Source organism: Bos indicus, chromosome 9 (genome assembly GCF_029378745.1).
Source record: "Bos indicus isolate NIAB-ARS_2022 breed Sahiwal x Tharparkar chromosome 9, NIAB-ARS_B.indTharparkar_mat_pri_1.0, whole genome shotgun sequence".
In the NCBI taxonomy this organism is placed as follows: domain Eukaryota; kingdom Metazoa; phylum Chordata; class Mammalia; order Artiodactyla; family Bovidae; genus Bos; species Bos indicus.
Window position 1 is genome coordinate 87,986,232 of NC_091768.1, and position 23,361 is coordinate 88,009,592.

The window sequence follows — 23,361 nt, forward strand, 5'->3', positions numbered from 1 at the left end:
CATAAAAAGAACCCATTTAAACAAATGTAAGTTTCTGATAGCCTTTAGCTAATGCCACTAAATTGGGTAATAAATGACACACTCTAATAGAAAACCTGACTAATTCCTGCAGATCAATAAGAATTAAGTACATGAGACTAAATAGATAAATATAATTTATAACTTTTATAAAAGTTTTAAGAAAACTTTTAAAGTTTTAAAAAACTTAAAAGTTTTTTAGAAAACATACTAACTTGAATCTGTCTTCCAGTAAACCTTTTTCTCTGATACTGTCACAAGTTGATATATTAAGCCTTTGTAAATAAAGATGAAACATTTAACTTTTTCTCTCTACCTGATACTGGCAAAATTTGGATTCTCTAGCTGGCTCTTCTATGGATTTGATGGTTTATTACAACTGGATTACAACTAGTGATACTAATCTTTGTTTTAATTTATTTTTCATTTCCAAATTGTTTATGCCTGTGTCTCTACTACACTATGACTCTGTCAATGTTTCTATTAATAGCTACATTACTTATATTCTATTTTATAAGATTGTTGTCTCAGAGTGTATAACCAGGCTTCCAACAAACGTAACTGTGACTTAAAACAATTAATCAAATATTTAGTTCTGTGTGTGATCAATAATTATAAGACTGTGACTCTAGGTATGGGAAAAGAAAAGAAGGGAACTATCTCCTGGATCACAATAGGTTAAAAGACAGAGGACCCAGAAAATCTTTCATTGTCTATCAATGGGTCTAATCCAGAAACTAACACCTAGAGCGATATATCAATGAAAACCTTCACCTGACCTGGGATGAGCCTCCCAGCACCGTGGGACCAAAATTGGTCATGAAATGTCTCCCAAATATCGGTCGAATTTCTGACCAAGAGAAAGGACTGGAAAATGGAATATTTCCTGTTATGTCAATAAACAAGGACATCGCAGTCATCAGTGATTCCAGCCCTCCAGAGTACTCAGGAGGGAAAAGAACACCTGTGTGATATGGCAGGAATCAGGCTGCAGCCACTTGCTACTGGGAGCCCTGAGGAACTCGGAAGGTGAAAACACAGACATTGGCCTCAGAGAGCTGAGATGCATATGAAAGGAATGAATTCAGTTAGCCCAAACTCTTGCATCTTCCCATATATAGGAAAGCACTAAATTCCCTAACTTGAGATATCTGGTTTTCTTTAATTCACAAAAATACTTTTAATGTTCAGACTACCTGCCCTTTGTTGAAAACTTCTCCCCCTGCCTTCTTGGAAGAGTTCTATCAAGGCTACTTGAGATGCTACCTCCGGGATTCATGTCTTAAAAATTTCCACCAAATAAAACACAGCTCTCAACTTTTAGGTTGTGACTATTTTTAAGTCGACAATTGTCAATTGATTTTCAAGTCAAGGGCAAAGAAGAGTGTTTTCAGCAAAAGGTGCTGGGGCAACTGGAGAGTCACATGCAAAAGAATGAGGTTGACCCGCCCCCTTACACCATATACAAAATTAACTCAAATTGGATCATAGACATACATTGAAGAGCTAAAACTATGAAAGTCTTAGAAGAAAAGATGAGTGAATCTTTGCCTTTGCCTTTGACAAAACTCTTCTTAAATACAATACTAGCCACAAATGACAACAGAAAAAAAAAAAGACTTTTTCAAATTTTTTTTTTTTAATTGCTTTTTAAAGGATACCATGAAGAAAGTGAAAAAATGAGAGAAGATACTTGCAAGTCATGTGTCTGGTAGGGCTTCCAGGTGGCTCATTGGTAAAAAATCCGCCTGCCAACGCAGGAGACACAAGTTTGATCCCGGATCAGGAAGATTCCCTGGAGGAGGACACAGCAACTCACTCCAGTCTTCTTGCCTGGCAAACCCCATGGACAGGGGAGCCTGACGGTCTACAGTCCATAGGGTCGCAAAGAGTCAAACACAACCGAGCGACTGAACATAAGAACGAGCACGTATATATCTGGTAAGTGACTGACATCTAGAATAGATAAATAACTCACACTCCATAATGGGTGTGTTCTCTGGACAAGCTCCCAGGGAGGACCCATGGCAGATGATCTAAAAAGTGCTTACGAACCACAATGGATGAAATGACACTCGGTCACATCTTACATCATTCTAGTCTCAAAACAACTTTACCATGCAAAACTAACTTTTTTGTTTTTGTTATAAACAAGTGGACTAGAACATTTCACTAAGGTCATAAACAACTAGTACAACTTCATTTAAGTAAAAAGCAAGTGGATTTGAAATCAGATCAAACCAATATACAACAGACCTTCCCTGTGGGAGGCAGTGTGAAGTGAGGGGTGCTGGGGAAGACTGTCTCCCTCGGACCTTGGAGGTTCAAGATGAACGTGAAACCACTGTGGGGGAGGAGCAGAGAGGGACTGTTCCTAGAGGTGGGGTGGTGCCCTGCGCCCTCTAACTTGTCCGAGACTTGATCACAGACCGCCTAGAAGGGTGGTGGGAGTAATAAAACAGTCGGAGGAATAAACGGCCTGCTGCCATGTATTTTATTTAGCTCATCAATTTAGTTCAGTTCAGTCACTCAGTTGTGTTCGACTCTTTGTGACCCCATGAACCGCAGCACGCCAGGCCTCCCTATCCATCACCAACTCCCGGAGTCCACCCAAGCCATGTCCATTGAGTCGGTGATGCCATCCAGCCATCTCATCCTCTGTTGTCCCCTTCTCCTCCTGCCCTCAATCTTTCCCAGCATCAGGGTCTTTTCAAATGAGTCAGCTCTTCACATCAGGTGGCCAAAGGATTGGAGTTTCAGCTTCAACATCAGTCCTACCAATGAACACTCAGGAGATAGCTAGGATGGACTGGTTGGATCTCCTTGCAGTCCAAGGGACTCTCAAGAGTCTTCTCCAACACCACAGTTCAAAAGCATCAATTCTTCACTGCTCAGCTTTCTTCACAGTCCAACTCTCACATCCATACGTGACCACTGGAAAAACCATAGCCTTGACTAGACGGACCTCTGTTGACAAAGTAATGTCTCTGCTTTTTAATATGCTGTCTAGGTTGGTCATAACTTTCCTTCCAAGGAGTAAGCATCTTTGAATTTCATGGCTGCAATCACCATCTGCAGTGATTCTGAAGCACAGAAAAATAAAGTCAGCCATTGTTTCCCCATCTATTTGCCATGAAGTGATGGGACCGGATGCCACCATCTTAGTTTTCTGAATGTTGAGCCAACTTTTTCCCTCTCCTCTTTCACTTTCAAGAGGCTCTTGAGTTCTTCTTCACTTTCTGCCATAAGGGTAGGTGTCATCTGCGTATCTGAGGTTATTGATATTTCTCCCGGCAATCTTGATTCCAGCTTGTGCTTCTTCCAGCCCAGCGTTTCTCATGATGTACTCTGCATATAAATTAAATAAGCAGGGTGATAATATACAGCCTTGACGTACTCCTTTCCCCATTTGGAACCAGTCTGTTGTTCCATGTCCAACAGTTCTAACTGAGCTGCCCTTATAAGGAATGCCATCCATGAAGCTGGTCAGGTGGCCAGGGAAACACAGGATAGGGTAGAGAAGAGAGGGGCGGAGCCTGAGCTCCAGGAAACTGGCCCGGGCAGGACCGAGAAGTCGCCCGTGGCTCCTTGGCCGGGCCTCGTCCCAGCTCGTGGGTCCCCGAAGTCACCGCGGCGGCGCCCAGACTGACAACCTGAAAGAGCCTCGTCATCACCCCCCAACCCTGGGCACTTCCTTACAGAGACTCACTCACCGGCCGGGCGGGCCTCCAGGGGCGCCGTCCCCCGAGCGCAGCACCTCGGCCCGGGGTCTCTCTTCCGCGCCCGCCCGGGGTCCCCGCTCCAGCGACGCCTTTCCGAACGCCGCCGGCCGAGCTTCCCCCGAGCCGGGGCCACGGGGCGTCGGGCCGAGATTCGAAAGAGCGATTCAAACTGAAAACCCCGAGGAGAGTTTCGGAACTTCTCTTGTGGTTGCGAACTCGACAGTGTCAAATGCGCGAAAGCGACCTTGGCTGGACCGGGCAGGCGAGGACCGCACCCCGCCGATCGCAGGTGCCGGATGCGGAGGAGTGGGCGGTGAGTGCGATCCCAGGACGGGCCCCCGCAAATGTTCTGTCTTCTCTCGCCACCCCGAAGCCACCAGCCTGGAGACCGCGGGGCTGAGCCACCTGCGCGGCTGATGTCGTGCTGGAGACGGGTAGCGCAGGGGAGGGGGCTGGGAAAGGCGGGAGGGGGCCGCTGCTGCTTGACTCGGGAAAATCCGTCAATGTTTTGCGGTGAGCTTGCTCCTCCGGGACCCTAGAAGGACTTTGCCACTTGCCGGTGAGCAAATGATAATAAATTCCCGGCTGTTCTGGAGCTCGGCTCCAACAGGCCTATTGGATTCTGTTGTACACCCTCCTCCGATATGACAGACCTGGTGGGGTCGGCCGCTGCTGGTTTGATTAACAGAAGGGAATGACAACCCACTCCAGTACTCTTGCCTGGAGAATCCCATGCAGAGAGTAGCCTGGCGGGCTACAGTCCATGGGGTCGCAAAGAGTCGGACACGACTGAGTGACTAACATGTAGTGAATCGTAATCATTACAGAGAAGGTTTGAGAGGTTAGGATGGAAAGTGGATGTAGAAGAAAAGAAGGGATAACTGAGCAGGAGGTGGCCTCGGCGGTGGGGTGGGGGTGAGGGAGGAAGTGAGTTCAAAGAAAGATTAGAGCAGGAAGTGGTTCAAGGAATGAGCAGAAGAGCCAACAAAACGTGGGCTTTTCTTGCTCACACCAGAAAAGGGATTTTTTGGAGGGAGGATAGTTATTCAAAGTGAATTTGGCTTTGTGATGTCATGACTATTTTTTTTTAATGAGTAATTACATTTGAAACTTAAGAAATACTTCCTGGGTATAAGTGTTATTTTTCTTGTTTTTCAACAGGGCTTCCTCAGTCTAGGACTGAAGACTTTGGGCGGTGCCAGGAGACAGAGGTATAGACACACCCCAGGCTACCTTTTGCTAGTCACTCTCCTAAAACTGCAGGGAGGAATGTCGCTGGCTCGCACCACAGATCATCTTTTGCTGATACTGCTGCTGATAGAAGCCGGGAAGACTCTGGGCAGTGAGTGTCCTGGATCTGGGACTCTGGTGGGGTAGGGGGACATGAGAAAATGGGGAGGGAGGGGCCTCCACCCAGGTGGTGTGGTTTAGTTGGACTAGCTGCCCAGGAGGTGACACCCTGCCTTCCAGGACCCCACCCAAGGCATGGTGCCTGGGCTTGTGCTCCTGTAGCAGCTTTCGCTCTTCTGGCAAGTCCCACCTCCTACTCCAGTAAAACTTTCCTGATGACTAGGGACCCATAGTGAATGTGGCATGTGTCCTATGGCATCCTTCTCCCCATTCTGTTGAAAGTCTTGTCTGTTCAGACAGATTCTAAGTCTCTAGAAACCAGACACTGTCTTCTGTTTTTGCTGCCTCACAAGCTGGCATGTGCATATTTAGTCACTTATGGGTGTCCAACTCTTTGCCACCCTACGGACTCTGTAGGCTCCTCTGTCCATTCTCCAGGCAAGAATACTGGAGTGGATTGCCATTTCCTTCTCCAGGGATCGAACCTGGGTCTCCTGCATCGCAGGCAGATTCTTTACTGCCTGAGCCACCATATATCGAATAAACCTTCCTGCTAATAGTATATGGACGGAAAAGATCCACGGTGGCATCAAAGTGTTTAACTAAAGCTCAGACAGTTAAAGGTGAGGTAGGACTGAGGATACAGCAGAGGAGGGGGTCTGGGATAGAGACCCCTCCCTCTGCAACCAGGCCCTGGAGGAGGAAATTCCCAGCCATACCTGTGGTTTTCTCTCACAGATGCCCACTCTCTGTGCCTTGACTTCACTGTCAAATCTCAGTCCAGACCTGGCCAGCCCTGGTGTCAAGTCCAGGGCTCCGTGGACACAAAGCCTTTCCTCCAGTATGATAGTGCCAGCAACAAGGTCAAACCTTTGGGTTTCCTGGGAAAGGAGGTAAACGACACGAAAGCGTGGACTGAAATAAGCCAAACGCTTGTAGAAGCAGGAAAAGAGCTCAGGATGGTCCTGCCTGTCATCAAACTGGACGAAAATGAGACGAGGGGTAAGTATGGGAAGGGGGTGGGAGCTGGAGACAGCAAGAGAAAAAGTGCATGCAGGGAGGGGATTCCTGTGAAAGGACTGAACAGGATCCAGCCTTAGAGACCCGGTGGACCTGATGGGTAAAATGGGGCAGGTCATGGTCAGAAGATCACGAGCCCCTAGATGTGCAGACACACTTGAGTGACTGGGGAGGATGGACTGTGGAGAGTCCAGAAAGATTCATAGTGTGTGGGGGGCACAGGTCCTCCCACCCTGCAGGTAAAGCTGTGTTGTCAACGTGAAGCCGAGCAATGCTCTGGTGCATCCTTGCACTTCAGCCTCAATGGACGGACAGCTCTTCTCCTTGACACCATGAGCATAACCTGGACAGTCATCGATCCTGGAGCCACAGGCATCAAGGAGGAGTGGGAGAACAACCAGGAACTGGCAGAGTATTTCAGGACCATTTCAACAGGAGACTGCAGTTACTGGCTTAGGGAATTCCTGAAACACTGGAAGAAGATGCTGCTCCCAGAGCCCACAGGTAACTGAGTGGGGTGTGGGGGAGGTGGCAGCTCTCTTCAAAGGTCTAGTGCCTTCATGTGTGGATATGAGCACATATGTTAGTGTAATTGAAAATGTGATGATGGATGGAGTGACTGATCTCTTGGTGGGCTTCCTGTCTGGAGAGTCAGTGATGGGCATAGCACAGAACTGGCCAGCATCCTCCTTTCCCAGCCCACCTCCCTCAGCACAGGAGCCCCCTTCCTCATTAACCAAGACCCCAGGCACTGCTCGATGGTCCCCAAACCTATATACGCATTATGTTTCCAGGCTTTCTTTCCCTTTTGTCGTACTGATCCTTTAACCAGCTCAAATGTCACTTAATGAAGCCCTTATCCCTTCCCAGACAGAATTAAGTGCCCCCAATTGTGTCCTCCTCAAAAAGGACTCCTCACAGTAAACATGTCCACCTGAAAGATAATCAGATGGACATTTGCTGTCTCAGTGACTCAGACAGTAAAGAATCTGCCTGCAAGTCAGGAGACCTGGGTTCGATCCCTGGGTTGGGAAGATCCCCTGGAGTAGGAAATGGCAACCAACTCCAGTATTCTTGCCTGGAGAATCCCAGGGACAGAGGAGCCTGGTTGGCTACAGTCCACGAGCTCGCAAAAGAGTCGGACATGACTGAGCGACTAACACAACTCAGGAGAAATATTAGCTCCACGAAGACAGAGCGCAAGCCCATTAATCTTTCCATACCCGGACCTGAAGAGTGGCTTCACATGAGGCAGTAACTATATGGGGAACATGTGCTAAGGACAGCAGGTACTGAGGAAGGTGTATTCTTAGATTTGACAAGGCTTTTGCTTTTTCGTTTTAGAATCACTAATAATGGCCGCAGATATCAGCCAGTCTGCATCCATCCGATTGGACTCTTGCATTATCCTATTGATCATCACCCAGTTAGTTCTAATTGCTTCATCGTCATGAATATTATGAAGAAATCAGGGACCACAGCAGGTGAGAAGCCAGCCGGCCTCTGGCTCCTAGGCAGGTTTGTTCTGGTCAGGACTTGGGAGAGGTGAGCCATGGGTTTCACCAAGCCCCTGTCCACTGGACCCATCTTTACCAAGATGATGTTCTGTCTCTGTCTTGGGCCCCCACACTTCCCTGTAGGGTTGGGAACCACTCTGTTGCTGGGGTAGAAGAGGCTGGTGTGGGCAGCAGGACAGTGCAGTGGGAGTGGGGATGAAGACAAGTGTCTTCTCCTTTGGGGGCCCCGGGTACAAGATGTAGATGTGGTGGGGTGGGGTGTTGTCCTGAGATCTTACTCAGGCTTTCCCAGCCCTTTGATGAAAAAAACCTTTTGTTCTCTGATGATAGCATTCTCTAGCTCAACATTTTCTCCAGTGTTCTAACAGCTATTCCATCATCTGGATGTTTCTCCCTGGACTATGAGAAGGTACAATGTTAAACCAACTCTGGGTGTCAAAAACTGACCCTTGATGACAGTCTGGCTGTTGATCTAATATACTACCTTCTACTCAGAGTGGGGTTTAACAAGAAGCTAAAGAAGCTTATGCTTAAGAATTCCTTCACTCTCCATGACTGTTGATGGGCCCTTAAGATGTATTAACTTGGTCATTTTGAGGATTTGCAAAAGTCAAATATTTGCTCACAATCAGTTAAGACTTCAATTCTGTTCTTTCCATCAGACTTGCCTTCATGTGGGGTGGAATTGGGGTGGGGGGCGGGGGTTGGCATTTTTAAAATTCTGTTAAGAAGATAATGCATTAGGGATATACTATGTGATTTAATCGGAGAAGGCAATGGCACCCCACTCCAGTACTCTTGCCTGGAAAATCCATGGATAGAGGAACCTGGTAGGCTGCAGTCCATGGGGTCGCTGAGAGTCGGACACGACTGAGCAACTTCACTTTCACTTTTCTCTTTCATGCATTGGAGAAGGAAATGGCAACCCACTCCAGTGTTCTTGCCTGGAGAATCCCAGGGACGGCGGAGCCTGGTAGGCTGCCATCTATGGGGTCGCACAGAGTTGGACACGACTGAAGCGACTCGGCAGCAGCAGCATTCTTTAAAGGGCTTCCCTGGTGGCTCAGGTGGTAAAGCATCTGCCTGCAATGCAGGAGACCCGGGATCTCCTTTAGCGTTCTTTAAAGTGTAATTGAGTGTAGGTTTTGTGTGGGTTTTGTGATTTGTAGACTTGTGTGAGAGGAAAGAATCTGCCAGGAGCCCCTGTCTGGACAGATTGCTCAGAGACTGTAGGTATGCTTGATTCCCAAAGACAATTCCAGAACTTCCTTCTGGCCCAGGCTTACCGTTGACCGTCTATCAGGAAAATCAGGGGGAGGATAGAGAGAGCCAACTGGAAAAGTGTCTTGAAGCTACATGATTTTTATTGAATGTTCATTATTCAAGGGGACTGGGCAGAGGTTGGTGGAATATTTCCTCGACCTCTTAATGTACTTCTTGGCCACTGGGTCCTCCATCACTGGACGTCAAGTATTCTCAGCTGGGGTGATGCTCTGCTTCCATTGGTTGGTTGTATAATCACAGGAAGTGCCTTCTGTTATTCCATTTCTTTGGTATGAGTCAGTTCAGTCACTCAGTCATGTCCTACTCTTGCGACCCCACGGACTGCAGCACACCAGGCTTCCCTGTCCATCACCAACTTCCAGAGCTTACTCAAACTCATGTCCATCACGTCGGTGATGCCATCCCATCATTTCATCCATTGTCGTCCCTTTCTCCTCCCGCCTTCAATCTTTCCCAACATTAGGGTCTTTTCAAATGAGTCAGCTCTTCGCATCAGGTGGCCAAAGTATTGGAATTTCAGCTTCAACATTAGTCCTTCCAATGAATATTCAGGACTGATTTCCTTTAGGATGGACTGGTTGGATCTCCCTGCAGTCCAAGGGACTCTCAAGAGTCTTCTCCAACACCACAGTTCAAAAGCATCAATTCTTCGGTGCTCAGCTTTCTTTATACTTCAACTCTCACATCCATATATGACTACTGGAAAAAACAGAGCTTTGACTAGACAGATCTTTGTTGGCAAAGTAATGCCTCTGCTTTTTAATATGCTGTCTAGATATGCTGACTTATAATATGCTGTCTTGGTACGATTAGATACCTCAAATTTCTTTCCATGAAACAACCATTCCCATTTTTTAAGCACCAGTGAAAAATAAGACTGGTACTTTCTTCTCTGAGAAGCTTCACACTGTTTGGTTCAGAGATGGGGTCTGGGGAGGTCGAGGAGGGTAGGAAAGATTCAAGATATCATTGCCCACGTTGGTAGCTTCTCTTCTGTCCAACTATGGGAGAAACAGTGTTACAGGGACTAGAACGTGCCCATGCTACAAGCAGAGCTGGGGTTTTGCCTGCTGACTTTAAAGTGTATTTTCTTTTTCTATCCTGTTGTAGAATGCTGGACTGGTGACTGTCACCACCACGCCTCTCAACTGTGGCCCCCGTCTGAGAGTGCTTCTGAACCGCCCCACCAATGAAAAGCTCCTGATGCTGCTCCCTGTGGGGTACCCCAGTGAAGACGCCATGGTGCTCAACCTCACACGGAAAACTCTGGATCAGATAATGGTGACTGTGTAGGAAGGACACAGGCAGGCAGATGCTGGAAGGTGATGCCCTGCTCCCCTCTCCGGTTCCTCTTTCCCTGGGTGTCCCATCTCCCTGGCACTCCACTCTGCAGGGGTGGCCACTCTGTGTGTCGAGAAACCTTTCCACTTTCTCCAGCACTTTGAGTCTGAGAAGGCCTGGTTCCACTAGTGAGATTAGCTGAACATACAGAATAAGGGACAAACAGGTATGTTCCTTTCCATTTCTTATCCACTTTGGAAATGCATTAAATATTTATTAAGAATATGCCCTGGTTTTTATGTTTTTCTAAATTGTTCCAGAAAAATCATGGGGGATTTTTTTTTAACTCTTTAAAAATTCATAGAGGAAAGAGTTATCAGAAAATTTAGTGTAGTCCCAAGAATTCAGCTGTGTGATGATTTCTGAATTTAAATTTAGACTGATCAAATGGCTTTCCACCCCACGCTTTCTGGTGGCTTTTAAGCAAGGATTATTTTTAAGAGGAACTCTTTCTGAGATTCATGGAGACTCTGCTAGTCTTCAGTAAGTAACCTTCAATATATTTAAAACATCACAAGCACAGAACAGAACAGTGTGTGCTTGTGCTGGTGAGTTGAACAGGCTGCCATCTGGGCATATAAATGGTTAGTCGCACCGTCCAGCCCAGTGTTTGTTGGAGCTGGCTCGCACCAGCTCATGGAAGCTGATGGTTAAATACTCAGGAATTTTTCATGCCAGTTATTAAACCATTTGCAGCTTGTAATTGCCGACGGTGGGAGTACACCATGGCAATTGGCAGACACGCAAATCAGGACTTGCTTTCTTTTTCTTAAAGAGCGCTGTTTTGAACCTAGGAACAAAACAGAAATGGGCCTATAGAGATCAGACTTGTGGTTGCCAAGGCGAGATGGGGAGGGAGAGGGATGGACTGGGAGTTTGGGGTTGGTAGATGCAAACTATTACATTTAGAATGAATAAACAACAAACTCCTACTGTACAGCGTGAGGAACTATATCCAATCTCCTGGGGTAAACCATAATGGAAACAAATATTAAAAAATGAAATGTATATATGTGTAAAACTGAGTCACTTTGCTGTATAGCAGAGACTGTCACAACATTGGAAATCACTTATACATCAATAAAAACATGAGATTTTGAAAAAAAAAAAAAAAAAAAGAGCACTGTTTTCCCGACACTAGGGGGCACTAGCTGTGTCCCTCTTCTCCACTCTCCTCCATGAAGCGCACTTACCCTTTTTCTCCAGATGGCAGTCACACTGTTTGGAACCCATGGGGTCAGAAGGTGCTGGCGGGGGAACCCCACCAGCTCCAGCCCTTCACCCGTCACTGCTGTCTCCCTCCCGGGGTGCAGCTCACACAGGCACAGGGGTAGCTCAGATAATTGCTCAGCAAGCAGCTGTGCTCAAACTCTCCTGCCTCATGTCACTTTGTATGTGAGTCACACAGTGCATTGATAAGATCATCACTAGTGTCACCGATAGGAGTCAGGGCTGGCGACAAATCTGTATCAGGGAAAAGGAAGACTTTTTTTCCTCTTTAAAACATAGAGGGAATTCCCTGGCAGTCCAGTGGTTAGGGCCCCATGCTTTCACTGCCAAGGGTGTGGGTTCCATCCCTGGTTGGGAAACTAAGATCCTGCAAGCTTTGTGGCTTGGCCAAGAGAAAGAAAGAAAGAAAACTTTATGCATATATATATATATATAGATATAGAGAGAGAGAGAGAGAGAGAGAGAATTAGTTATTATAAGAACCTGTGCTTTTGACCTTTGAAATCCTTTGAAGTAGCCAGATGTCTCTTTACTAGTCCAAAATCTTCCATCTAAATCTTTTTTTTTTCTCTAGACATTCTTTCCCCCAAATCTACACATTTTACTAAATGCATCCTTTCTTATATTTTGCTTATATTCTTTTTCAAACAATTATTAGTACTGTGATAGGTGCTTGTCCTGAACTCTTTACTGTAAACGAGCATTGTTTTAACTACATTGTGGCTTTATTAGACATAATCACAGTACTTCCAGTTGTTTTTAAAAGGACAAAGATACTCTTGAGTTCCAATAGGAGAACAATTGGTATCACAATGCAAAGAAACTGAAGTTGTATTTCTGAGCTTATGTTTCTTCCGTTTTGAAGCTGTTTGAACCCAGGGCGTTCTTTGCTACTTTCAGTGCTTCCTGCTGAAGAGGTGATGGTACGGGGGAAACTTGCCTCCTGGATGCGGGGTGGAGAAGGAAGCCACACCAGTGGTGGGGGTCTGGGTACAGTTGTTCAAGTGCGAAGTCCCCTGAGAGGGAAGGGGAAGTCCAGTCACGTGAGTTAGAGCACCTGAGCAAAGTGCTGATTGGTTGCCTTCTAATCACACCGTCCAGAAGCACAGCCCTGATCTGTCATGGATGCTGCATTGAGTTGCCAAGGTGCAACTCTGGGAACTGCTCCCGCCAGCTTTCTCTTTGGGGGATAGGATTATTCATAATCCTTAATCTGGATAGCTCACCATAGACAGGCCTAGATTCAAGTTCCCCTTCGAATGCTCCCCAGCTGGGTGGCTGTGCGAAACTGAATCTTTCTCAGCCTCATTTTCTTCATCTGTAAAATGAGGACAAGTGTAGTGCTTACCTAGGACTATTTTGATCGAGCGTGATGATTCACATTATAGTTCCTGTCATAGGGTATGTGACACCTGGTGCTAGCTTTTACTGAGGGCTCTTGATATTACTTCCCTGGTGGCTCAGACGATAAAGCGTCTGTCCACAATGTGGGAGATTTGGGTTCGATCCCTGAGTCGAGAAGATTCCCTGGAGAAGGAAACGGCAACCCACTCCAGTACTCTTGCCTAGAAAATCCCATGGACGGAGGAGCTTGGTGCATGCTACTGTCTGTGGGGTCACAGAGTCAGGCACGACTGAGCGACTTCACTTTCTTTCTTGATATTATTTAGTTAGGACTAACCTAGACAGCATATTAAAAAGCAGAGACATTACTTTGCCAACAAAGGTCTGTCTAGTCGAGGTTATGGTTTTTCCAGTAGTCATGTATGGATGTGAGAGTTGGACTATAAAGAAAGCTAAGTGCTGAAGAATTGATGCTTTTGAACTGTGGTGTTGGAGAAGACTCTTGAGAGTCCCTTGGACTGCAAGGAGATCCAACCAGTCCATCCTAGAGATCAGTCCTGAGTGTTCATTGGAAGGACTGATGTTGAAGCTGAAACTCCAATACCTTGGTCATCTGATGCAAAGAACTGACTCATTTGAAAAGACCCTGATGCTGGGAAAGATTGAAGGCGGGAGTAGAAAGGGATGACAAAGGATGAGATGGTTGGATGGCATCACTGACTCAATGGACATGAGTTTGAGTAAACTCTGGGAGTTGGTAATGGACAGGGAAGCCTGGCATGCTGCAGTCCATGGGGTTGCAAAGAGTCGGACACGACTGAATGACTGAACTGAACTGAACTTGATATTATTATGAATGTTATTACCACTCTGATTAATACTATGTGCTATGCACATTTGACCATGAAAATTAAAACCATAAAATGACACTCTTCAAGAGTCTTGTCCTTAATGCTTTGCTAAGTCGCTGCAGTCGTGTCTGACTCTGTGTGACCCCATGGACGGCAGCCCACTGGGGTTACCCCTGTCCCTGGGATTCTCCAGGCAAGAACACTGGAGTGGGTTGCCATTTCCTTCTCCAATGCATGGAAGTGAAAAGTGAAAGTGAAGTCACTCAGTTGTGTCCGACTCTTAATGACCCCATGGACTGCAGCCTACCAGGCTCCTCCATCCATGGGATTTTCCAGGCAAGAATACTGGAATGGGTTGCCATTGCCTTAATGCATTAAATCATCTTAAAACGTGAAAGAACGCTGTCTGCTGTCTCAGCTTGAGCCTGTTTTGAGGATGAAGGTTGGCTTGACTAAATCTGATGGGTTCTGGGAGCCTCTGGATAGGACTTCCTGCATGCATGCATGCTAAGTCGCTTCAGTCGTGTCCAACTCTGTGTAACCCCATGGACAGCAGCCCACCAGGCTCCTCTGTCTCTGGGATTCTCCAGGCAAGAATACTGGAGTGGGTTGCCATTTCCTTCTCCAGGATAGGACTTCGGAATCTCTTTAATAGTAAGATCTATAAACAGAGGTCTTTTTTTGTTTGTTTGTTTGTTTAACTTTTAATTTTATATTGGCATTAACAATGTTGTGATAGTTTCAAATGCACAGCAAAGGGACTTAGCCATAGATACACATGTATCCATTCTCTCCCAAACTCCCTACCCATCCAGGCTGCCACATAACTTTGAGCAGAGTTTCCTGTGCTATATGTAGGACCCAGGTGATTATCTGTTTTAAATATAGCAGTGTGTACATGTCGATCCCAAACTCCATATCTTTTCCCCACATCCTCCTCCCCCACTAGCCCAGTAACCATAAATTTGTTCACAGAAGTCTATTTAATAGTAGGGAAAAGCATCCTTGGAAAACTTTTTTCAGGGAAGAGACAATGAAGACACATAGTAAGATACCATGGTGACAATCAGCGTCAGAAAAAAGAAGCAAATCTGAATGTGGTGAAGACAGCTGCTCCCAAGAAATATGTTGTCCCCATTTGTTAAAGAATCTGCTTGCAATGTGAGAGACCCAGGTTCGATCCCTGGTTGAAAAGATTCCCCTGGAGAAGGGAATGGCAACCCACTCCAGTATTCTTGCCTGGAGAATCCCATGGGCAGAGGAGCCTGGGAGGCTACATTCTATGGGATCGAAAGAGTCAGACACAACTGAGCAATTAACCCATTTGTTAATCATCTCAACATTTCATCACAGACGCACCCTACGCAGACTTGTATTTCTTGCTCTTTTCTGTTCGCTGTGACTATTTTTTTCCTCTCACTTTTCACCATTATAAATCCAACTGGCCTTTCTGGTTTCTTCTGTCCTCGCTGCGCCCTCTCCCCCATACATTATTCTGATCCTGGTAATAAAGGGCTAACAATGAAAGGTGAGGGAAGATCTTTCTTAGTTAGCTGGGGAGAGAGGAGGAGATGCTGCAGTCTCATATGTCAATATCACCATAGAGGTCATGTCCGAGAGTCAGTGGTGGCAATGGGTTCAATGGTTGAGCACAAGAGCTTAAGAATCACTCATCTTGGGTTTATTATATCCCTGCTCTGCCAGCCATCTAAAGGGAAAAGTCCTTGGTAGTCTTAGGCTAATTGCTTAATCAAGGCTCTTAACTGATGTGTAAAATGGGGTGAGTCATACTTTCCCTTGTGGGGTTTGGCATAGTCTCTGGTACACAGCATTTAAAAGTGATAGCGTCTTAATGTGATGGTGATGGTTGACATCACTGTAGTCTTCAGGCAGCCCTACTTTGGGTTCCAGGTGGGCAAAGATAAGAAGGGTGGGTGAGGGACCCCTTCCCCTCAGATGAGAGGCCTGGCTGGGGTTCAGGTGGCAGCTGCAGACCAGGTGAAGGTGGCCCAGGGTGTCAGCTACACCGGGTCAGAGAGCTTCTCAGCAGACGTCACCGTTGGGAACTTGAAATGTTTTTTTTTTTTTTTCCCCTCTGTTGTAGTTAATGCTATCAATTTGATATGCAGTTGGGTAATTACTCTTTACATGCATTTTTAACATTTTTAATTAAAAATTACAGTGGAGAAAGAGAAAATTGGAGACGTTCACCCTAGAGATTACATACCTTGGCCCAGGAGTGACTTCCTCACCCCCATAGCCCACTGGCCGGAACTAAGTCATGTGGCCTCGTCAGAAAGTCAGGAAAGGTCACCCTCCTGTGTTCAGAAGTAGAGGGAACTGAGACGGGGCTATTCAAGCATTAGAAGTCTTTCTCCTCAAACAAGTGACTTCAATCAGTTCAGTTCAGTCGCCCAGTCATGTCTGACTCTTTGTGACCCCAAGAATTGCAGCACGCCAAGCCTCCCTGTCAATCACCAACTCCCGGAGTTCACCCAAACTCATGTCCATCGAGTCGGTGATGCCATCCAGCCATCTCATCCTCTGCCGTTCCCTTCTCCTCCTGCCCCCAATCCCTCCCAGCATTAGAGTCTTTTCCAATGAGTCAACTCTTTGCATGAGGTGGCCAAAGTATTGGAGTTTCAGCTTTAGCATCATTCCTTCCAATGAACACCCAGGACTGATCTCCTTTAGAATGGACTGGTTGGATCTCCTTGCAGTCCAAGGGACTCTCAAGAGTCTTCTTCAACACCACAGTTCAAAAGCATCAACTCTTTGGCACTCAGCTTTCTTCACAGTCCAACTCTCAGATCCATACATGACCACTGGAAAAACCATAGCCTCGACTAGATGGAACTTTGTTGGCAAAGTAATGTCTCTGCTTTTTAATATGCTATCTAGGTTATTTAAGACTTAAGAAATAAAGTTGGATACAAAAAAAAAAAAAAAACGTGGGGAGAGAAAGGAAGGTTGAAGAAATGGACAAAATTAGAATTAGGATGGTGAAAGATGTAAAAGTTCTCTTCCAAAAGGTAAACGTTAAAATTGGTTGATACTTGTCTGATGCAGCTTTTAAATATAGCATAAATTTAGGCCAAGAAAATTAATATAAATGTATTGAGAAGGAAGCTCATATTCCCTTCTTCCTAAACATTCCTCCCTCTGCCCACAAAATAGAAACTTCTATCTCAGAAGTGGGCTCCCCTGGTGGCTCAGACAGTAAAGAATCCAGTTTTCCCTCTCCTTCACTGTCTCCCGGAGCTTACTCAAACTCATGTCCATTGAGTCGGTGATACCATCCAACCATCTCATCCTCTGTTGCCCCCTTCTCCTGCTCCCAGTCTTTCCCAGCATCAGGGTCTTTCCCAATGAGTCGGCTCCTCCCATCAGGTGGCCAAAGTGTGAATTTCATGAAATGGAAACAACTGTAATGTTTCAAACCCCACGGATCTATAAATAATGAAAAGTCTAAAACAAATGTTGCCGCAGCTCTGCTGTGGTGGCCTCACTTTCACAGACACTCACACACACTAACACTCACACACACACACACACAAAAGGCCAGACATTCAAAAAAGGAGGAACTTCTCTGCCTTTTAGAGAGAAATGAATGAAGAGAACAGGAGGTGGGGATGGTAAGGAGATCACACCTCCTGGGCTGGAGTGGACTGAACAGCTGATGCATCTGAGGTTGGACCTGATCAGCGCCCCCTTCAGGTGACTCAGATATCATCCAGGACGCACAGTCTGCAGGGAGAACAGTGCCCGAGGCAGACAGCCTGTGGGTTAACTGGTAGTTCTGATGAAAAGTGAGATGCTATAATCCCATGTGGGGAATTCCTGAAAAGTCACAAGGAAGGGGAATGGTTCATGTTATTCTTATGACTTTAGAATCATGGTGCAGAACCAAATGTTCAGGATTCAATTCAAGACCATTAAAATGTCCTTAAAGCAATCTGGAAGTACGTTAGCAGTGTCTGCAGAGAGCCAAGCAAACCTAGAAGCCAATGATGTAATAGAGGAAGTCAGCTAACTTGGGTGGAGGGGGAGTCGACAACTTTCTTCTACTCTAATAATTAAGAATAAAGAATAATAACTAAGAGGTAACTGGAATGAAGCTTCTAAAATCAAACCCCTCTGAAGATGTCCCCTGTTGTCATGGTAACCACAGAAAGGGTTGGGAGCTGGCTTTCCTTCTGATTTTGGCTCCTCAGTGCCCTTGGTTTATCTGAGATTCCACCATATTTTGGTCATGAGTCCTTGATGAAGTAACTTTGACTCCCTTGAGGTCAAAAATCTGTTCCTTTGTTGAATAAGTGACTTTCCAAGTCTGATAATGTTTAGAATCAATATGGAGATGATGACATAAATCAAACCCATAATATTGATACTCTCACACTTGCTTATGTTTCTTATCAAGTAATTAATTTTTTTTTAAACTTATGATTCCAATTTAAAATGTGAAATTGATTTAGGCTTATGATTTTATGTTGAAAAGTGTAAGAAAGTTTACAGTGTAGCTCATTAACAGTATTAAAATAGATTCATTATATTTATCAATTTAATTTATCAGGTTTAGAAGAGCTGTTTAAATGTATGAGAACATTTTGGCTTAATTGGTGATAAACTTGCCAGGTCAATTATATGAAATGCTAAAACAGAAAATCAACTATGATTAAGTCTATAGAAGGAGTTTAAAATGTTTAAGAGATTTTAATAAATGATTCTGGTAAATGAGACAGATGCTTTAAGGGAGTTTTATTTATTCAACTCGAGTTTTAATCAAGCATTAATCAAAGCCTTTCTTCCCAAAAGTAATTAGTTTTAAATTATTTAAATGCACTGTGCTGTGCTTAGTCACTTAGTCATGTCTGATTCTTTGTAACCCTGTGGACTGTGTCCGCCAGGTTCCTCTGTCCCTGGGGATTCTCCAAGCAAGAATATTGGAGTGGATTGCCGTGCCCTCCTCCAGGGAATCTTCCCAACCCAAGTATCAAACCCAGGTCTCCCGCATTGTGGGTGGATTCTTCACTCTGAGCCACCAGAGAAACCCAAGAATACTGGGGTGGGTAGCCTATCCCTTCTCCAGGGGCTCTTCCCCAACCCCTGTTATGTTTGTTATGTGTAACAAATAAACAAAAAAAACCAACCATAGTGGCTTAAATAAGTAGAGGGGGATCGGTTCCTCATAATGATAAATTTGGATACAGGTCCAGGGTTCAATGAAATCCATGACAAAATCATTCAGGACTACATCTGGCAATTTTCAATCTTGTGAAAGTAAAAGTCGTTCAGTCATGTCCAACTCTTTGTGACCCCATGGACTATACAATCCATGGAATTCTCCAGGCCAGAATACTGGAGTGGGTTTCCTTTCCCTTCTCCAGATATCTTCCCAATTGAGGAATTGAATCCAGGTCTTCCACATTGCAGGCGGATTCTTTACCAGCTGAGCCACAAGGGAAGCCCAAGAATACTAGAGTGGGTAGCCTATCCCATTTCCAGGGAATCTTCCCCACCCAGGAATTGAACCAGACCAGGAATTGAATCTCTTGTGAGCTGTCATTTAAATTCTTTTCTGTTCATTCTTTCTCCTTGTGTAAATGTGAATTTCTCTAGGGTATATACATCAGCATAGACTTGCTGGGTCAAAGAACATTCATATTTCAATTAGATATTTCAACTAAATTGTTCTCCCAAGTTTCCCCTGTCCCAGATTTTGAAAACTCACTTATTGAGCATCTCCCATGAGCAGACTTGAATTCTAAGACATCTTATCCCTCATGTGTGCTCCACTCTGTCTCCAAAGTGCCCAGAGCAGTGGCTGCGACATGAAATATTTGTTGAATGGCTGAAGATATGATGGCCCAAGGGGGTACAGTGACTTGTCCAGGGTTACGGACTATCTTGAGGACAGCGCTGGAATTCAAGCCCAGGCTGCTGACTCCCTGAAGCCTGAGAGGAAGCAATTATTGTAAACACAGTCCCTTGAGCTATGGGTCCAAAGTTCTGTCCCCAGGCAGAAAGTCTGGACTGACAGCTTGAGGGCTCTCGCACGCCGCTGAGCTGGTACAAGCCACATACACATGCCATTGGAGGTGGGAGGTACAGTTCCTGAAGATTCTTCAGAAGGCGAGCCTCTGATCCAAGAGTGTAGGAACAGAACTGCCAGGGACTGTGAGGGCTATGGTGACGGGGGGGATCTTGGTCGAGGGGACAGAGCAGAGAGGGGGACAAGCCACTATACTGGCAGAGGGAATGCTGACCCAGCAGAGGCTCCCTGTGGAAGCCCTGATGTCACATCAATCTTTAAAAGATGAAGAAGAAACACCCAGAGTTCTTCCGTCCAGCTCCCTGCAAGTCCTCGCAAGGCAGCCATGGGGGCTGCTTCGGGCTGAGCCGCAGAGCCCTGGGGGATGGCTCAGACCCAGGCTCAGCCTTGGAAGCTATTCATTTGAGGTCTTGAAGTTTGTGTTTATTCTGGCCTTTCTTCCTAGTTGGATTTGCATTTGGTTTTCATCCCATATTGTCTTGGATCCAACCTGGAATGTATACATCACTTAGCAAATGAGCCGAGAGCAGGGCTACCAAAGGGATGGGAAGTGAAATCCCCAAAGTGGGGGTAAAGGGGAGCAATTGGAGAGAGGGAGTGATCATGGGCTGGGGGCAGAGAGGGTTGGGGATGTGAGTCCCAGAGGCAGTAACAGGGTCTTCTAGTCCTTGAGGACCAGCTCTGCCAGACTGGGATACCTGGAGAGAGAGAGAGAGACAAAGCGAGCTAGACTGAGCATTTGGTCAGAATACATGCAAGAGAACTAGCCCAAGAATCCAGCATCGCAGTGCCCACTGTCACTCAGACTCTTGCTTAGTCCAATTGGACCATTTTCTGTGCCCCCCAATTCCCCATGGTTGCCCTTCCTGATCAGACCCAGATAACCTTTCTGTATACTTCTCACAGCTTTATCTTCCATCCTTTAAGGCCCAGCTTGCTGCCACTTTGCTGGAGAAGTCCCCCAGATTCTCCAATGAGATTTCCAGAGGCAAAGACCAAGGTCAGACCTTCTCCTTCGAGCATCGATAGTGTCCCTTCCTATGGCACTTGCCACCCTCCTTCTTGACCCAAGCTTTCTACTAGACCCTCAGCTCTTAGAGAGAAGGAACCAAGCTTGGTGTCCCCTGGGCACCTGGCACATGGCCTGGCCCACAGTAGGTGCTTGGTGATTATTGTCTGATACGATTCACATTGCAGGGAAGCCCTGAAATTTGATGCTATCACTCGATGATCGGGAGACCTCACCAAAACCTTTTCTGCATTTTTGGTGGGAAATTCTTGGGGGTAAAAAAAAGGAAAGCCCGGTCTTTCAGATTTGCTGGTGAGATAAACCAGTTACAACAAACCCCACATAATTATGGGCAGAGTAGAGGTAGGTATTTGGAGAGTGGGGTGGTGGGATGGGATTAAACTAAGTGCTGTCTCTTCACTTTTGGCAATCTGAGTTTACAATTTAATTTCTGGTTGCAAACTGGAGCATTGGGCTTACTAAACACCATGTTTAACAAAGAGTTTTGGTCTGAAAAAGGAAGCGAAAGCCCATTTTCTGCCCTTGGAAAGGGTGCATGCCACCCATGTAGCTGCCTTCCAAGAAAGGTATTATGGGGTGTATCAGTCAGGTCTGGCCTAAACGGAGATCATTTATTTGCATGAGGATTTAAAAAAAGAAATTGGTTGCAAAGTTGATGGGAGCCCTGTCAAACCAAAGTAGATGTTGAGGCAATGACTGATGAGCCGTTACCCTCCCCTTCCCAGGGGTGATGGTGAAGGTCTCCCCCGACAGGCCACCTGGAGGAAGCTGGGAACACGGATGGCCTGCCTGGTAGAGACCCCAGAGCTGTGCAGCTCAGGACACGGTCGGAGACACACACAGAGAAGTAGTCTGACTTCACCCTTCCTCTGATGCTCCAAACTCCCACCAGTGCTTCTCATTGACTGAGACTTCCTTCTTTTCTCCCTTCCTCCTCCTTCCTTTCTTCCCTATTTTTAAAAAATTTTTTTAGAACAGGGAAATTTTTTTTTTCTGGTACTTACTAATATATCTAGAAAAGAAAAGAACATATTTAAAATTAAATGTAAAAAACTTGATATATGGTCTTCTTTCTTTACCTCTATAGTATTAGTTTCTGAAAGAATAAATATTGAGCTAGTGATCCCAGGAGGCTCCCTCAGCCTATCAACTATTGAAACAAAAAAGGACTGTATCAAGCATGTGAGTTTCAATAATTCAGTTCATAACATTGAAATGGAGAAATTTTCATCGCAAACTCTTCATGTACCTAGAAGCTAGTGGACTTCTGATCTTCAATTAGGTATTTAAATGTAATTAAATAAACACTTCTGCAATTTCCTTAATTAAGGTCTAAGGGAGTGAAGTGATTTAACTTATGCCAGTTTTCATCCATTATGTGAATTTTTTTTTTAATGTTGAAGGTCAAATTCAGAGTTTCCTAGCTTAGAGGCAGAAACTAAACCAGAGACAGCGTGAACTCTAGTAGTGACCTATAAAGGCATAAAGGTAAAAATTGTGGGGGAGAAGCTGGAGGGAAAATAAAGCTTAAAAGAGGCAGATGTCCACTAATTAAAACTAATACGGGCACAAATATCAAAGCTAATGGATGGTAGCTTTAATTCTTTATGACTTTGTATCCAAACCCTAGTTTTCATGGTTACATCCATATTTGAGGCATGTGGTTATTTGTTAAGTGCATGAATCTCTTACTTATTGTTTCCCAGGTGGCTCAGTGGTTAAAGAATCCACCTGCCATTGCAGGAGGTACAGGAAACACTGGTTTGACCCCTGGGTCAGGGAGATCCCCTGGAGTAGGACATGGCAACCCACTCAAGTATTCTTGCCTGGAAAATTTCATGGACAGAGGAGCCTGGTGGGCTACAGTCTATGGACTTGCAGAGAGTCAGACATGACTGAGCAACTGAGCACACATGCACACACGGGTGTTTGTTAAATGCATGAATCTCTCTTCCTTATTTTTTAATGTATCTACTTTCAATAAAGATTGAAGGCAGCTGACACTACTGCAACTTCTTTTTTCAAAAAAGCAAACAGAAAATGGGAGGAATAGAGGCAATAAGAAAGGCAATTTCTGCAATATTTTGCTTTTCCCACCATTCTTGGGGGCAAATGACCACATTACATTGTTATCTAAACATAAGACCTTTTGACAATAATCTGGATATGGAAAGGCTTTTCTAAAGAATATTTCAGTGTTCGCTCTTCATCACAGAAAAGTGCAGTCTTTGACAATTTTAATACGATATATGGCATATTAGTCATAGAAGAAGCTATAGACCACAGTCATTGAGAAAAATGGTTCACTTCAAAATGATGAATTATATTGAAGTATTAAACCAACTCTAAGCCTTACATACAAATAGGTATGATTTAAAATTCCATTTCCCTTTTTCTAAGCAATATATCTATGGTTGATCATAAAAAGTAAACTCAAATACGTGCCAGCCAATTACCAGAAGATCTGTCCTTCTCAAAGTCAAGGTTAGAAGCAGAGATTCTAAGAAGCTCGCTGACATTCTTCTAAAACATATGTGTGAGATTCACTCTTTCTCATTTGGAGTTATTAATTTATAAGATGAAGACTTAACAGTGAGGATTC

General features: G+C 45.2%; 1 protein-coding gene across 2 annotated transcripts; it reads left to right on the forward strand.

Moving 5' to 3' along the window:
* The first annotated feature begins 3,546 nt into the window (after positions 1–3,546).
* LOC109564047 (retinoic acid early transcript 1E-like) lies at positions 3,547–18,820 on the forward strand. 2 transcript variants are annotated; one of them, XM_070796366.1, is made up of 6 exons: positions 3,547–4,053; positions 4,902–5,082; positions 5,829–6,092; positions 6,333–6,614; positions 7,455–7,594; positions 18,585–18,820. In XM_070796366.1, the coding sequence occupies exons 1-5, from the start codon at positions 3,970–3,972 to the stop codon at positions 7,562–7,564; spliced, it is 921 nt and encodes a 306-aa protein (XP_070652467.1). In that variant the 5' UTR covers positions 3,547–3,969; the 3' UTR covers positions 7,565–7,594; positions 18,585–18,820. The 2 variants fall into 2 exon arrangements, with proteins under 2 accessions (XP_070652467.1, XP_070652466.1); XM_070796365.1 differs by lacking the exon at positions 18,585–18,820 and adding an exon at positions 10,022–10,477 and having other exon boundaries at positions 3,548–4,053.
* Positions 18,821–23,361: the final 4,541 nt, after the last annotated feature.